At 38.3% G+C, this 17,127-nt stretch overlaps 1 protein-coding gene across 3 annotated transcripts in view; it reads left to right on the top strand.

The window, feature by feature from the left end:
* EPB41L5 (erythrocyte membrane protein band 4.1 like 5) overlaps positions 1-17,127 on the top strand; it is a 60,837-nt gene that overhangs the window by 20,196 nt on the left and 23,514 nt on the right. For all 3 annotated transcript variants that reach the window (XM_082763629.1, XM_082763628.1, XM_082763627.1), the window contains exons 8-15: positions 174-261; positions 894-982; positions 1,818-1,887; positions 2,597-2,766; positions 3,967-4,073; positions 4,761-4,788; positions 7,189-7,231; positions 8,170-8,288. In XM_082763629.1, coding sequence (XP_082619755.1) covers positions 174-261; positions 894-982; positions 1,818-1,887; positions 2,597-2,766; positions 3,967-4,073; positions 4,761-4,788; positions 7,189-7,231; positions 8,170-8,288 — 714 coding nt within the window. The remainder of the gene's footprint in view (positions 1-173; positions 262-893; positions 983-1,817; positions 1,888-2,596; positions 2,767-3,966; positions 4,074-4,760; positions 4,789-7,188; positions 7,232-8,169; positions 8,289-17,127) is intronic.

The raw sequence follows: 17,127 nt of genomic DNA, 5'->3' as shown, positions 1-17,127 counted from the left end.
TTTCAGGTTAAAACCTACAAAAGTGACTTTGATGTTCACTTAAGTGAACGAGAGTCAACAGCATTTAGGTTTTTCACATCCTTTTAGGCATTTATTTTCTTCTTTCTCATGTGCCAGTTTTTCCTTTCTGTGCTTTTCCAGGCATCTTCCTAATGGCAAAAAATTTATTTCAGGGGGCAAACACCAGCACAGGCTGAAACTAACTACTTAAACAAAGCTAAGTGGCTGGAAATGTATGGTGTAGACATGCACATAGTCAAGGTATGTTTAAAACACAGCATGGTGACCTTTGGAAATGGTAATGTTAGCTTTGTCTAGCATTTCAAGGGAGACTTAGCTTTGAGGGGGAAAAAATAGGAATATTGTGCTCATCTAAACTATGTAACAAGTGATGTGACTTTACATCAATATTCCACTCTATTTTATATGTTTCTACAAGGTACAAGTCCAAACATATCCGCTCTATATTAAATGTGTGATTGGTGCACATCAGTATGCACTACTGTTTGTATTTAGACTAGAGCTATGTGAAAATTACAGTAATTAAATTAAAATTGGCAGGGGTTCAGTCAGTTATCATACGAAAAACTGCAGGTAAAAATAGATCTCCTGTGGCAAAGGAAGTGTAGTGAACTGCACAAGGTGCTTATTACATAGGCAAATGAGGAAACTTTAATTTTTCCACTTAGTCTTATTGAAGGATTGCAAACTGGAAACTCCATTGCATAAGTCATTGAACGCAGAAACACTTAGGACACCTTTGTTGCACTGAATAAGCATATATGTGTTGAATTGTAACACTGGACAAATAAGCTATATTAATCGCTAGAATAATTTGGACAGAGGGTCAAACACTGAAAAAAAAAGCATAATCTTTATTTTGCTGCACTTAGGCAAGAGATGGCAATGATTACAGCCTGGGATTAACCCCTACCGGAGTTCTTGTCTTTGAAGGAGACACAAAGATTGGTTTGTTTTTCTGGTAAGCTCTCTGTATGTTAAGATACAATTTATATTTTTACTCCTCCGTTTCTTTTGCACTACCCCATTTTTTAATTTTAATTTTTAAAATGTGAGAGCACTGGGAGCACTATGTACCTGCAAAAGTATTCTTTAGCCTGTGAGTATCTTCATGGTGTCCAAAAAAATCTTTCATCATAAGAAGACATAAGTAGTTACTTTGGCTTAGTCCAGTCCAATTTTATAAAATTCACAGAGAAACATTTGTGTAGTGGCAGAAATGTTTTTTGTGTCTTATAAAGTCGAGAATATAGGGAGTACCTCCATCGTAAACTCTGAATTGTTGTGGGTTTTTTTGATGGGTGGGAAGGAAAGTGGTTGCATTTCTGTGTCACGTCATGTTAATGTTTTCTGTGGCTGGAATTTTCTGAAACAGAGCCATCATAGGACTTGATCTGTGATATACTGTACAGGGGTTTTGCACTTCTTTAATAAAACAGAATTATTTTGGCCTGCCTTTATGCCCTTATGAACTCAGTCTTCTGTGCTTGTGAAGACTAGGCAAGCAAAGGTATTTAGGGGAACTTTGATTTCTGCTCAAGTAGTTGTTATTCTAATTTCTAATATATTCAACTGTTTGGAAGTTGCTGACTTCTTACTTTTAAGTTTCTAATGAAGTGTTGAAATTGGAAGTGATACATTGGTATCCCCATTATCATCAAGCCCTACTGCATGAATTAAAAACACACACAAAAAAGGGGGAAAAAAAGAAAGGCTTGAACCAGCACGTCTAACCTAGCTCTCAGTGTGTTACTGAGAGAGCTAAGCCTAACCTGCTTTTTCTGTTCATCTTGCAGGCCAAAGATAACAAGACTTGACTTCAAGAAGAATAAACTCACTCTTGTTGTTGTTGAAGATGATGAACAGGTAGATAACAATCGGTTTAGTTACATCTCAGTCTTGATTATACAGTGCTAGTTTACATGCTCCTGATCTTTCTTTAAGTTTTGAGAATTGGTGTGGCTGCCTTCCAAGATTTTTGGTTGTGATTTCTAGTGGGGAATAAAGGGAGTTAAATATAAAATAAATAGGTTCAATTGCTTTTTTTCCTACCCTGTTTTTAAAAAGGGAATACCTCATTAAACTAATGTAGGCTAGATAATTTGGAAACCACGTGCTTATTTCAGTGCATTGTGCAAGACAGTTTTAAAAAAGACCAGGTAGCACATTTAGTGGAATGAATTCCTTACACAGATGCCAGAGTTATTCCCGTGGGAAGAAATTGCTCAGAGCTGAGATGAAAATGTGAGCGTTGGAAATTTGAAGAGATCAGATTAGGAAGTGAAACCAAGTTAGCCTCATTGAGAAGTACCTTTCTATAATAATAATGTCTCTCATTTGTAGTTATTCAGATAATTGACTTGTTAAATATATAGGTGCTAGCCCTTTCTAACTTCAGACATTGGAGTACTAAAGCATTAAAGCTTCTGAAAAGATTCATTTTTCTGCCATAAATATTTCTCTTTTATCATACATTTAGGTATTCATAAAAACATTTTATTTGGCTTTCACTTAATTGTATCTTGGACTTGTTCATGCCTCTTATAAATCTTTATTGCACTTTGTGTGCTTTAAGGGAAAGGAGCAGGAGCACACTTTTGTCTTTAGACTGGATCATCCCAAAGCCTGCAAACATTTATGGAAATGTGCAGTGGAGCATCACGCCTTCTTCCGGCTCCGAGGTCCTGTCCAAAAAAGCTCAAGTAGATCAGGCTTCATTCGGCTAGGTTCCCGGTTTCGATACAGGTCAGTGTCATCTACTATTTGGCACATATCCTCTTTCATTTCTTGCTTTTCTTGGATTATGAGTGGAAATAGGAGAGAATTTACTATTCATTCACCTAGAGTGAGTGAAATTTGCAAGATGAGTGAGTTGAATTATTGTTTTTGTTGAATCATGTTTTCTGAACACATACACTGTCTGATTTATCTTTAGTTGATTGTCATCAGTGTGTAAAACATGCAAGGAAATCAAAGGTGTTTTGAGGTTCATGTTCATTACATAGCACGTGTAGTATGTTGACTTTATAGACCCCTTCATCTTGAAAAGCCACTCCTTTTTAAATGAACTGCTGAGGAAGTATGGTTGACTTGCACAGCTGGGGACAGTGTGTGACTTTTGACTCCTGATTTTGAATCATAGTAGTGCTTCTGCAGCCTAAGATAATGCCAATCATCACGTCAGGCAGTACCTATGTATATTCTTCCCAGTATGACTTCCCAGTAGCCTCTAGTCCCAGACTGGTCTACTAGATGCTGTTAAAAGTCCCACTAGGGTTGGTAAGAACATACACCAGGTGGTGGAAGGGTGACCCCATACAGTGTATATAGCCCTTGCTTCCATTTCCAGTTACTTTAGCAATACTATCGTGTGTGTGTGTGTGTATGTGTGTCAGAACCAAGGACCAGTGGTACCAAGGAGACAGACCAGAAGTACCAGTGGCAGAACATGGCTCTGCTATGGCTTTGGAGGCAGAGCCCAGCCAGACTCCACCCAAAAGGAGATGTGCTGTATTTTCAGAACCATCATTTGTTGGTTAGGCCCAGCAGGCAACTTGCAAGTTATTATTATCCTCTTCATCGGTTGAGTTGAAGGAGCTTGAAAAGTAGTAAAGGTGAGGAAAAAAGACGAGTGTCAGAAAGAAGGAAGTTCTAGACAAATGGGAACATTTCATCATGTTTCCTGTCACTGAAAACTTTGATGCTGCTTTGGGGAAAGTTTTTCACCCTTCTCTCAGACTAGCTTTATTCTCTCCTAGGATTTGTGATCTCAATCTGTATGTATTTTGACAAAGAAATATGCAAAGGCAAATGTTTTTACTAGAAATGGGATCAGATTATTAAGCTATGAATTTATAATAGAAATGTGATGTTTTCCTGAGCAGAGTCTGTGCTGTCATAAAAAGCAAGTGATTAATCTTACGGTTTTGTACTTGGCATCCTTAGTGGGAAAACAGAATATCAAACCACCAAGACCAACAAAGCCAGGAGATCAGCATCCTTTGAAAGGAGGCCCAGCAAAAGATATTCTAGACGAACACTACAAACAAAAGGTAAGCTATTGACCTTCCATTTTGAGATGTACAATCCACTGTGACAATCTATTAATCACATCCTTTAAAGTTTCTTTATAGGAGTTTTTCCTATATCTGCTTTCTTTTCTCTTGAATTTTGAAAATTAGGTTTCCTTTGACTTAGCTGGGGGGTAATCTATATTTGTCAGAAAAAGCTTGTGTCCAAAGCATGTCATTCTAGATTTCCTGGCAGCAAAAACACCTATGAATATTGTGCAGTATGTTTCTGTATGAAGATGTAAAACTTGTGTACAAAAAACAGAAACGTGATAATGGTAATATTTGAAATTTCTGAATCAGGTTGGAAATTTTTGTCAAGGATATTTTCTTGATCTTAGAAGCTGCATTCTGTCCGTTACCACAGCCTGGCAGCATGTGATACCTTGTCTCTTGTTTCCCTTCTTTCATAGGTCAAAAGTGACCTACAGGCACGCTTTCAGATCCTTGATTAAATACAACTCGTTGGTTCGCTCTTGAGATTTTTTATTTTTATTTTTCCAATTTAAATTTTATACACGTTATACAGGGGTTACATGCAACACTTGGTCTTTTAGTTGCATACTTTTAGGTAGTGCTTTACTACTTTTATTTAATATGCTTTAATATTTGACTGACAACCTAATTAAAAATTAAAATTTAATTAAAACTTTATGTATACTTTTGCAGCACATGTTGCTAAACTTGAAGAAACAAGGTAAGATGCATTCTAATACTTCCTTTCCTTTTGATGTTTGTAAGTTATGTTTGAGCACATGTCTGCAGGAGGTTATAATATTGGTTAAATGCAGATAGTGTTAACCTCTTAACTGTGGTTTTGATGTGGTTGTTGTGTTTCTTTGCTTTAAATAAACCCTACTGTTTGAGGTAAAGCTGCTGTGTTGCTGTCACATTGAAGATTTTGCCAGAGGAGCTTACTGGAAAGCAATGATGTTTGTTTATGACTAGTTATGATTCTTGCTGATTATGAGCCGTAGTTCCCTATGCTGCCATGTAAGGAGATCAAGTAAAAGCATGAGGTTGTTGCTGAGATCTGCCTACTTGGGCTATGCAAGTGAAGTACATAATTAAGTGAAGTTCAGAGGAGGGGAAAATACTGTAAAATATTTAAAGTATTTCGATGTTTTTGTATTCTGTATTACACTTACATTTATTTTTTATTAAAAGTATTTGTTTTTATATATTGGTAATTATGAATTACTTATGACTGACATTGAGAGAAGCTTTATGATTTCTGTACTTAGAGTCTTTCTGGATGTGGAGATTCACGCTTACAGTTGTAGTGTAAAATGCTTCTGTGAAACTGTATCATACTATATTCACACTGTTCCTGAAAGAAAGGGAAGCAGTCTAGAAAGAATGTATCTATTAGCAGAGGAACAAAGTCACTCAGTTTTGCTTTCAGTCCAGTTTTTTTTTTTTCCTTTCTGTTTTGTTTTAAGCTGTGTTTTTTTTGTTTGTTTGTTTAAGAAACTGTAGGTACTGTTACATATTAAGCATCCTGGCAGTCAGGAGTTGTGTAAGGAATGTCAGAATAACATTTAAAAACGGCAGGCTTATTAGAGACATACATCTTGTTACTAGCAAGCAAGGCTGATTCTTGCATAAGGGTAGAAGTCTAGGAAAAGTGAGGCTAATGCAGCAGTTCAACATGTTAGTGGAGGAGGTCTCTTTGTCTTTGCAACCTTAGGGGCAAGTATCTTCAGTGCTAGCTTTTCTTTTTATAAAATGAGAAAGTTGTCTTCAACACTGGGTGTCATTAAAGTGCTTGAAGATCCTCTGCATGCAAACTGTGACTGCCTGTTTAATTAGTACTCTCGTCATGCTGTGTTGTTATGACCTTGTTTGAGTTTCATGCTGCTTAGGTCATTCTGAGAGTGGGAAGAGAAACTTAAGGTGCAGTTTTGCCTTCTGATAAGATGATGGTCTTCTGATTTCCACATAGGTGTGGCATTGTTTTGTTAGTCTCCAGAGCAATCAATGCCATTTCTGAAACTCTACACTCGAGCATTGCTAATTGAAATGCATCATGAAAGATGTATGTTGTTCTGCTCTTTGGTATGAACTCAGCACAAGGTTATGTGCTGCCAAGAAGTCATTCTTTAACGTTTCTGTTAAATGTGTGCTGTTCTGTGGTAACCTCCACGTGCTCTTAATGCAGAAGGTGTGATGTTAGAAAGCAGACAAGGAAGAAGTTGTTTGGTCTTGGTAGTATGGTATCTAAGTAAAATAATTCTAAAGAATGACTGAAGTAGATACAGAAATCTATTTAAATTGTCAGCTTGCCAGGTTGGTTAGCTATTGCAGAGGCCATAAATCAAAAGAATAATTAACGGTAGGATCCTGGAACTGTTTTTAAAAAGATTAGAAGTCTGGAAAAAAATGTTTGTTTTGAATCTTTTCTTGAATACCTAACTTTGTGTAAGATTTATAATACATAATTATTGCACAGGATGTTAATACTTTTAAATCTCTCAAAAACAAGCAAATTTGAAGTGTGTCTTGTAGAATAAAAAATCTTCATAAAATTATTAATGCTATGCTGAACTGCTGTGCACATAAATTTGAGTGGCTGCTTTTAAGACTGAAATTACTGAAGCGGTAATTCAGTCCATTAGAGCTTCTACACAGAAGAAACTCATGATTTCATGATGTGAAACTTCAAATCTGAAGAGTTCAAGTTACAGAGCAAACTATTTATATTATGTAAGTAAAGTTTTGACAATGTCACATTTTGTTGAGTATTCAACTAAAAAGTCATACAGTTTTTGCTCATAAAACACCCTGCCTTACAGCTGAATCAGAAAGTCTTTCTAAGCTTTAACTGGTTTAGGAAAGGAAAAAAAAAAAAACAGGAATGATAGATAAACTACCGTGTGAAAATAAAAAATAACTGGATACCCTTACATACCTAAAATGAGGCAGCTGACCTAAAACATGTTTTCAAATTTTCTTTTGAGAATGTTTACGTAATTTGAAAACATCTTTATTAGATTTCTGTTTCTTTCTGAAAATCCTTACTTAAATCCTTAATTCTGCCATCCTTCAGAAATATTTGGTTGATCTGATTCTGATATAAATTCTTCTTACCTTTCAGTTTTCCAAACAACGCTGTTATTACCCAAACTAATGGATCACAAGTAAGGCCTATCTCTTTCATTCTTTTTAAAGACAATTTTGATGTTTCAACAGATTTGAGAATTTCATTATTCCCTTCATACTGGCCAGTTGTATTGAAAAGTTATGCACAGTTAACTAAATTGCATGCGAAGAAGTGACTACCTGGAGCGAGGAAGATACACCATACCTCTATGCAATAAAAATTATACTATTTATAGATGCAGGTTTTCATAGGTACAGAAAGTACCTTTGTGTGCGAGTTAGTAGTATCCAAAGTACGTTAATTGTATGTGCTAATTAACACCAAAGGGCATACTCTAAAAGTACTAGAGAAAAAAGTACTCTAGACTTTTTAGTACTAGTACTTTTCTCTAGTACTCTGAAAGAGGGGTGTGCATCTGCAAATTAGAGAAAATGTTAGCAAAAACTCATTGTTTTCTGAGCTTGAGGGAAATCTGAGACACCAGTCTTCTCAGTACTTGTGCACAAAATGCCACGTTTCACTGAAAACAGTAAGGTAATGGTTTGATACCATTCTGAGTATCAAAAAATAGGACTTGGTGTTTGGAAAGACCCTGTCTTTCTTTCTGTAGTATTGCAGCTGCAGAAAGGGTCACAGATTGGTGGAAATGGGAAATAGAGTTTATTTTAACATTATATTTTAACATTAAACACTCAGTCTCAGCTGGAAGCAAAGAGACATGGGTGCTCTGCTCAGCCTTTTGCGTTCTCTGCAAAATGAGTTGTTTGAGCTGCTTTGGATTCATTGCAATCCTGGTGTTGTGTATAGTACTGGAAAAAAATGGTCATAGGTATCCAGTGCTGTGGAAGTAATGGAAGAAAACAGCCTTGCTTTATCACTGTGTGTAAGAAAAAGTGGTGATATATTTTATGTATAAGGTCATTGCTTAACTGAAGAGTTTATGGTAACTTACTTGTTTCTCTTCTGTCTCCAAAGAGTTGGAATGCAAAGCCAAATGTACCTGTCCTAACAGCAGCAGTTCCTTCTGCCCCAGTCCTGGTGGAAATAGAAAACCTCCCAAGGAGCCCAGGAGCCAGCCAGCAAGACAAGAAGTGGTATGTTCTGCTTTGCTGGGAAATGAATTCTGCTTGCTTTTGCATGATCCAAGTGACTGTTTCTTTACCTATGCTTAAATGAACTTCCTACTTCGCACCTTCAGTGTAAATTGAAAGACAAGTTAGTGGTGATGCAGCTGATTTGTTGCTGTGAATACAGTCTGGGGAGGTGAGAACAACATGCGTAGTCACTGTCAACCAAAGGAAAATTTCTCCATTGATGCCAACATTAGATCCATAGCAGCATTTTCAAGTCTTGGAGAGAGCTGGGTCCTTCTGTTTTGCCATAATATTCCTTGTGGCCCTTTGGTATCATGGAGCCCAAGGACTTACTTCAAACCCTAACAAAATGCACAACCTTGTAAATCAGTATCCTTGTGAATATCTTAGAAAAATCTTTTGCAATTGGCAAGCTGATCTTTCTGTTGTCTTGGAGAGAATGGTAGCTTGAGGGAAATAACACAAGCTGAAGATAAGAGCTTTGCTTTTATGTAATAGAGAAGATTTGCTTTATATGGATTGTATGCATCTCAAAATCAGGCTGATCTGAAGATGAACTTATATCTCATTAATCTTTTTAAAAGTAATTTTATATTGCAAACATATTTCAGAACCAAAATTGACATATATCAGCCCAGTGCTTGTGTACACTACTGACATTTTTTCAGCTTCTTGTTCGCTTAGTGGCAGTATGGCTAATCCTAGAAGGGCAACTCTGATTTCCGTGAGACTGTAGAGGAGCAGTTGTGGTGGAATGGAGGGACAGTAAAGCTCTTATCATAAGCCATTTCAGCCCTCAAGAGAAAAGATCCTTCTCCCATTGTCTGGCATATGAACCTAATTTGTTTCAGTATCTCTTAAAAATACATGATCTCTGCTTCTGACAGTATAATGACGAATGTGCTTAAATTCTGTAAATAATATTGATTATAAAAACTTTTGATACTATTGATTTTGAATTATAAGTGGGAGAATAGTTCTGCTTTATCTGTTGCGTTATATTGAAGTTTCAATCAGAATACATGATCAATGCTCTTTTTCTTTCTTTTGCCCTTGATTTGTCTAGTATCTGAAATCTGTGGTTGTCTGTGGTGAGATCCTGTTGATCGCTCGATTCCTTCCATGGTGGTGGGTGAAAGGTGGTGGTTTCTTTATTCTTCAGCCTTCATGAAATGTTGGGTTGATATTTTTGTCTAACTGCAAGATGCGTGCTAAAGCCATTATTTCTTTTGGTCGAAATGTTTGACTCCTGCTCCAAACAGCTCTTCCTTGGTATCTGATTCAGGTGGGCATTCGTTCTGGTATTCCCAAGGCTTCTGTTGCTCCTTGAGATCACACTGCTTTTGTTCAGAAGCAGAGAGGACTCTGTAGCCAATCTCTTTCAATTTTGGTCTTGGTATTCGTTTTTTAGGATTTAGAACCTGAGCCTGTCCTTCTTAACATTGTCAGGGGATCTGAGCTTAGGTCCCAGCTGCTGCAGTCAGTAGCCTTTCTATTGAAGAGTGGGAACAAATATAACCTATACCTGTGTGTAACCCAAACCAGCATGCCATAAAGAAAATGTATTTCCTTGCAATTAATGTGTTTTAATCAAAAGAGCAGTGGTGGTACTGTGTAAATGCTATATCTCTTATAGCCATATAATTATTACTGAAGACAGTTGTCTTCTGGCAGAATGGTTTTAATGCGTTCGCTGGGAGTTGTCCTGCCTGTGATAATGGACAAATCCAGCTGCAGGAAGAAGGCAGCAGTTTGGAGCTGAGTCGGCAGAGGAGCCACATGCTGGTTGCATAGCTGGGGAGAGGGGTTAGGTTAATGCAGGGCCTGAACATGCCTACTTAGCGCGGGGGCTGCAGCTGGGCTGTTGTGCCTTCGAGCCTTGGGGTCTCGGTGCTGCTAACAAGATCTCTTTTCAGCCGCTGCTGTCTTTAATTGGCCTGTTTCTGCATGATTTATCTTTGCTTCCTGTCAGAAAAATAGTCTTCTTTTAGAGAGAGCTTGCCAAGGATTGCTAAGAACACCAGAATATTTGGACTGGGGATTTTGTTGATGGTTAGATTGAAGGGGTTTAGAAGTAAGGTCCCGACCTTGTGCATTTCTGTACTTTTCTTGGCAGATGCCTGTACTGGCTGTGTTGCAGATCAGATCCCTTCCTAATGTCAATGTTTCCTTTAATTTAAGATGTGAATGCTGCAGCTGCCAACAGCATCAGTGCCAAGTCATAGAAAGCACTTTGCCAGACAGGAATGGTTCTAGTGTTTTTATTTCCTTTCTTTGCTCCATTCCTATAAAATGTTAATACAGGAAAATGATGCTGCTCTGGATGGTCTGGAATATTAACTGCAAGGCTGGAAAGCCTAAAACCCAATTGGTGTCTTTCTAGAATTGCCTTTTCTCGAGAAGCTGTCTGTGCTAAGATACGGCAGGAGACAAATGATTGATAGTTGTTTGCTTATTGCAAATACAGAAGGGATTGTTTTTGCTTCGTAGTGGCTATAGTTTTCATTTAACTGTTTAAGCTAGAGAAACTGGAAAATAATTTAACAAACTGTTGAGGATTGGAGCCTTCAGCATTCACGGGTCATTTCCTCAGAGGGTTTCACAAAACCCAAAACTCTGAGTTTCCCCATGGGTGAGCTTTACATAAATCCCCTCTCTTTTCTAAAGGAGGACTATCGCAGAACATTAATCATTTAACACTGTTGTGAATCCTGCATGCTTTTCTGCTTCCCTGCCTCTGCACATGTGATCTTCCAATTTATGCGCTGCCTGCTTGGCTGGGCTGGCAGGGCTGGGAGTGGTAAACTGGGCTTTTTGCAGCACAGGAAGATGGAATTTGAACTCAGGAACTATTCAGGATGCCCTCTGAACAACAGATTACTGAATAGAGAATTATTATTGGATTACTGAATAGAGAATTTTATATTACTGGATTACTGAATAGAGAATTTTACATTGAACTGAAGGAAAACGTTTGTTTTAGGAATTTCTGAGTAGGTTGAGAGCACCCTTTTTTCAAGCACTTTTTTGATACCTGACTGTAACTTGCAGCAGCCTGTCTCAAAGCATTACAGTGAAGAATCCTAGGATAACACAGTCAACACTTAGCAAATATTTGTCCATTTTTTTTAAGCCTTCTAGAATTCAACAGTTTTAGTAAAATGTTTATCCCTGCTGCTTTGGAGATACTTGTGCCTAATGCCTTTTGTGCAAGGAGCCATTAAATAGGAAGCTATAAATATTTTTCAAAACACTATTTAAAGTGATGAGTGTTCTCTCCTGCTCCTTTTTCTAGCTTTTGAAGAGCTTTGTTCCAACTGTTGAAGAATTTAACCGTACCTGTGCATAGCACAGGATTTTGATTTTATGAATTTGAAATGTAGCATTTACGAACCACATGCAAAATTAGAAAGCAAGGTCTTTGTGTTGTAACCTTTTCTAAAATGGTGGTCTTCCAACTAAGTTTGTTAGTTAAGCATAACTGCAGTCAGCTACTTCGTTAGTCCCTTAGTTAGTCCCTGACTAAGTGCCTAAGAGTTAGTCCCTTAGCAAACTAAATGGTGAATGACTTATGTACGCTGCACTGTTTGCTCCTGCACAGTAACACTCATTTCTCTCAATTTCTATTTCATTCTTAAAAAAAACAAACAACTTGCATTAAAATCTATGTTTTCAAATGACTTTGAAAAATTAGCGTTGCTTATAGATGCTTGTTCCAATTGTGCACTTAGATAAAAACCCTTTCAGCATCCTGAAACTGCAGTGCACTGTATGCCTGGGAGGTCTGTTCCTCCACCTCGCGGTTTTCTTCCATCTGCAACGCATGGGTCTTGCTCAGTTTTGCAAAGTGCTTTGCAATACGGAATGCTTTTCATTTCTGTAAGTGTAGACAGTGTAAGTGTGAGATAGCTTAACTTCTAATTTCAGAAGAATATGCATGATACAGAGCAGTAAAGGGGTTTATTTGACACTGCCTTACTGTACATATATATTCGCATGCCTCTGTCCTCAGATATTTACCTGCCAGCAATGTCATTTTTCTTTGTCTTCTCCCACCGCTCATGCTGTCTTTACTTTTGCTTTGCTGTTCCCCCACCCTCTCATCCCCACCTAATTACTAATTGTGCCCCCTCCCGCTCCCCAATAATCCAGGCCCCTTGATGCTGCCGACCCCTGCCAACGTGGTGGAAGCCTGTGGAAGGCACGGGCCCCGCCGAGGACCCCCGCTGCAGACGGACAGTACTCTGCTTTTGTTCATGAGCGCAATGTGAAGAATGCAGGAGTTCGTAGCAGTGCTGTCACCTATGCTGTCCAAACCACCATGACCAGCCTGTGAGACACGCGGGCCTCTCGGGAGCTTGAGGCTGCTTTGTAGCAGAGGCTGGAAAATTGCATTTTGAGCTGTCTCAAAAGATAAGGACAACGGACCCAGAGATGACTAGGGGGGAAAAAAGCTTGTGTTACAAAGGCTCTGCATATTATGCTGTTGGTATTTAGTCTTTAAAGACAAAATAACATATAGACAAGCTACCCGTCACAATTACTTTAAATAGAGTATATATTACTTTTTAATTGTGCTAAGATTTTTCTGAATGATTGTAAGGTTTTTAGCTGCTTTTATCTCTGGGAGCCATGCAGGAAGTCACGTTGGTAACAAAACTGCATGTGCAACCAGTGAATCTTAATGTGGTTTCAAAAATCTTAAAAGAATAGAGGATGTAACTGCCCCTCCTTTTGTACCATGATTATTTAAAAATATCTAAGGTAGGCGGTTGATCTGAAAAATAATTTTTTAAACAAGTCCTTATCTAAAAAAATATTGTTTAGTAATGGAATGGGATAGAATATTTTAATTTTTTTAAGAATAAAATTATCAGAACTCCTGAAAAGGCAAAGAGTGATATTTTGGAGGAGGGTCCCCCTCCTAGGGAACGTCTTATTTGCTCTCCAGAAATTTTTCTTTCATTCTTGCTGCTGTGCTCCAGACAAAATGAAACAGAACTATTTCATGACACACACCAGTCCTGCCATATGATTCATGAGGTTAATTGTTAAGTCAAAGGTGAAGACTCCAGCTTGGTGGCTCATCAGTACACTTGTAGGCCTTTAATAACATGAAGGACTGTCTTTACCATTGAACACTGTGTTTTCATATGTCTTCTGGAATTAGCTACTTTTAATTTGCAATAATCAAATGTGCAAAAAAAATCGGGTTGCTGTTCTACTGCAGAGTTCTGTGTTCAGATGTGCTTAATGTGAACATGATGGTGAGGCCACTGCAGGTCCTGGACGACTCCTCAGCTATCAGAGAAGAATCGGTGAATTAGAGTGTAGCTACCACGGATAGCATATATCCTTCATATCCAACTTATTATAGATATAAGTTGCATGCTTTTCCCATCTGCCTTTGAATCTTCCATACACTGTGAGAATCAATTTTGCTCTTTGCTGGACTTGTTTTAGGGTAACTTCATTGACTTTGGAAGAACTACCCTGGTTTCTGCTACAGTGACAGCTCTCAGCAGCAAAATGAGAAGTTGTACCAAACTAGCACATATTGATGCCTACAATATTTAGCTGCCTTTTTAAAAGGACAGGTCATGTGCACTAGGAATAGCATTCAGGAAGTGTACAGGTGTATTTCTAAACAGTGTAGTGATGACATCTCTGCTTAGTACCTATAAGGCTTCTGCAGCCAGCAAGTCTTTGTAAGGGTGTTTTTTCCTATTTCCTGTAGTTGTTGGCCTGCATATATTATGATATCTATATATTCCAAAATCCCACAGAATGATACAAGAACAGATAGGGCTCTTCTTGTTCTTTTATTATTTAAGAGGACTCCTGATCTTGTCATTCTTCAAACAAATGGGAGAACATAAAACTCTTAGAGTTTATAACCCTGCTTGACTGAAATCAGAATCACACATCCCCGGGATTTTTCCTTCTGTTTTCCTCACTACAAAAGTAAATTATTTTTCCCCCCTCCCCGAATATTCTGCATTTTTGCTTAGGGAAAGAAAATTCCTGTGTTCATAATTGTTTGTATGGCTTGAACTGCTGGTATCTTTTATCAGTTTTTCCCATTGAGTGTTTCCTGAAATACCTGGTAGACATGGATTCTGAAGACAATCATGCCTGGCACTTGTTACTATGCAAAGTTCAAATATCCTTTAGTGTGTGAGTAAATAGGAATACGTTGAAAACTATTGCCCGTTTCACTCTTGAGTACTGCATACTTACTGCTGTAGAAGTTGTACTTTATGTGGTAAGCCTTTTACTATTTCCCTCATAACTGGCATGACTGTTTTATTAGTATTTTGTAAGACAAGTCAGAAATTCTGTGAAGTGATAAAAATAGTATCTTGTGCTTACATAGACTGCCATTTCCTGCTGATCCTCTGAAGAGGATGAAGAATCTGGGGGGCCTCAAACAGTTTATTGCTCTTTGAACTCGTCCTTTGTGCCTGCAAATTCCAGTGGCTGAGGGTGTCCATGGTATGACTTGCCTTTTGTGATTGCCTATCTCAGGGTGGCCGAGTAGCTATTTCAGCAGGTAAAACGGGACTGGCTCCTGTCTGAATCTTGGCTTTGGAAGGCTTCTCTCTAGTCTGCCTAAAGTTCATTCAGTTTCCCTGAGGCCTCACTGTGATGCAGCGATGAAGCTGCAGTGGCTCTCCCACGTCCTGCCCTTGCTACCTCAGCCAGTCCTCCATCCCACAGCACAAATGGCAGTAAGTTTCTCTACAAATTTCTGTTGCCTAAATACAAATATTCTACTTTTGGAGCAGCTCTGAACTTACTGAATTTTCCATTTGAATATGTCATCAGTTTTCAAGACTGCCTGTATCTCTAGTAGGCAAGTTTTTGAATCAATTCTCATATCTGTAGTAAATTTTACTGCAGTTGTCATTAGGGTGAAAAAAAAAAAAGATAGTATAATTATTCTAGCTATTTTCTAATGAAGATAAATTTAATTTTTTACTCAGTTTCTCTCCATTGTGCTGCAATACTCAGGAAAGCACAAGAAGATTACAGTATGAAGAATGATACTGATGCTACATCAGCTCCCTTAGATGGAGTTTATAGGGGCTTATATGTACATAGTTCTTTCAGCACGTCATGGCCTCAGTACCTGCAAGTGTGCTGCAGGCAAACTCGGAACATCTGGTGATGATGGTTGTCATACTGAACATTCGGGTGACTATTTACAGAAATCTGTCAGAAAACGGGAAGAAAAATGTTGGCCTTGTGAAGGTTAGAAAACATTTTCCCTTCCATGCATAGTAGTTACCCTCTCTTATGGTAAGATGCAGAATTCCGTCTCCCTTTGCTGCCTTAATTGGAAGAGCGTCTATTCCTGCCCATTACTCAATTCTGATAATTGAAATTCTCTGTATCCCTTGCAAGGCTGCTGCTTGCTACTTCCCATTAGCGGTGCACACAGAGGCTATACAGTAGATTGAAATTTTCCTATTATTTGCTTTGCTAGCAGCTTCTCATTCCAATGCCTAGAGAATTGAGCAAGTGACCTCAGTTTACCTCACAACAATTAATTGTCTTAAGACGATTCGCACATTATTAGCACTTAAACAGTGGCATCGCGTGGTTGCAAGGTATATATTTAACATTGGATTTAACTAGGATTCTTTTGGGTGCATGAGCTGAAGGGAGGTTTTCTTCCTGGAGCCTCTAGTGACAACATTGGACTGTTTCCAAATTCCAGGGGCTGGAGGGAGAAAAGGGGCATTAACCCATTAGTGAGAAGCTGCTCTAAACACTAAAGTAGGAGGTGTCTCTGTCCATATAAAGGGTAAGTTCTGCTGGGGTGGGTACTTGCTTGGTTTCATTGTTCCCATCTTTGGGACAGAACTGTCAAAAGCAATACAAGAGCAATTTTTTTCTTAAGTCAGTATTTCAACCACGTTGTATGTAAACGTGATCCTTGGTTGAAAGGGGTGGCAATCAAACTGCGGTTGTATACACAGGTTGTCTGGTTAACCATTATATTCTGCAGCAGCTCTTGTGTCTGTATTTGATAGTTTGCTGTTAACATAGCTTTCCTCAGCTTCCAAGAGATGGATGAGATTCCCGGCTGTTTGCACAACAAAAGCATCATAATGCAACTTTTGTTTCTTTTCTTTTTTTTTTTTTTTTTTGGTTTGGTTTGGGTTTGCTATTTTTATTGTAAATACAGATGGTAAGACAAAAGGAGACATTCCCATTAGAAAGCAAAGGAGGTGAAGGCAAGTGATCCTAAGAGAGTATGGAGTGCATGCTTTGGTTCGCCCAAAATACTGTGACTGCTAAGTTTTCATTCACATCTCTGCCCAAGTTAGCAAAACTGAAACTAGTTATAGATATGTGTAACCATAACATGGCATCGATGCAGCGCTCTGCCATGGACCCTTCTATCCTTTGTCCAACGGTTGCACGAAGTGCTGCACAAATTAATAACTTTTTATGAAGAGTATCAGCTTCCCTCCTGCATGCCTTTTTTTCTCAAGTAAAAATGCAGAAATGTACCTTGAGTCTGCTAAAAAACAAAACAAAAAAAAAACACACAACAACAACAAAACACTTCAAGTATTTGTTCCAAAAAGCACATTTACTAGCTGATAACTATCTTGTTTCTTGAAACAATTGGAGTCAGCTTGCAGTATGAGAATTAGAAATAACGTGCCACAGTGCATCTTTGCCTTCAGAAAGAGCTCAAGTACACACTGTAGGACTCAGCAAGACTGCCTGAAGATTTCCTTTCTCACAATCTAATTGCTGTGTTTATAAATCCCGGAGAGGTTTCCACAGAAACTCCCCTCCCTTTTTCTTCACTTCTTCCATT

The sequence above is a fragment of the Aythya marila genome (assembly GCF_965140915.1).
Source record: "Aythya marila genome assembly, chromosome: 6".
Classification (NCBI taxonomy): Eukaryota; Metazoa; Chordata; class Aves; order Anseriformes; family Anatidae; genus Aythya; species Aythya marila.
This window is presented reverse-complemented; position numbering and strand designations above follow the sequence as displayed.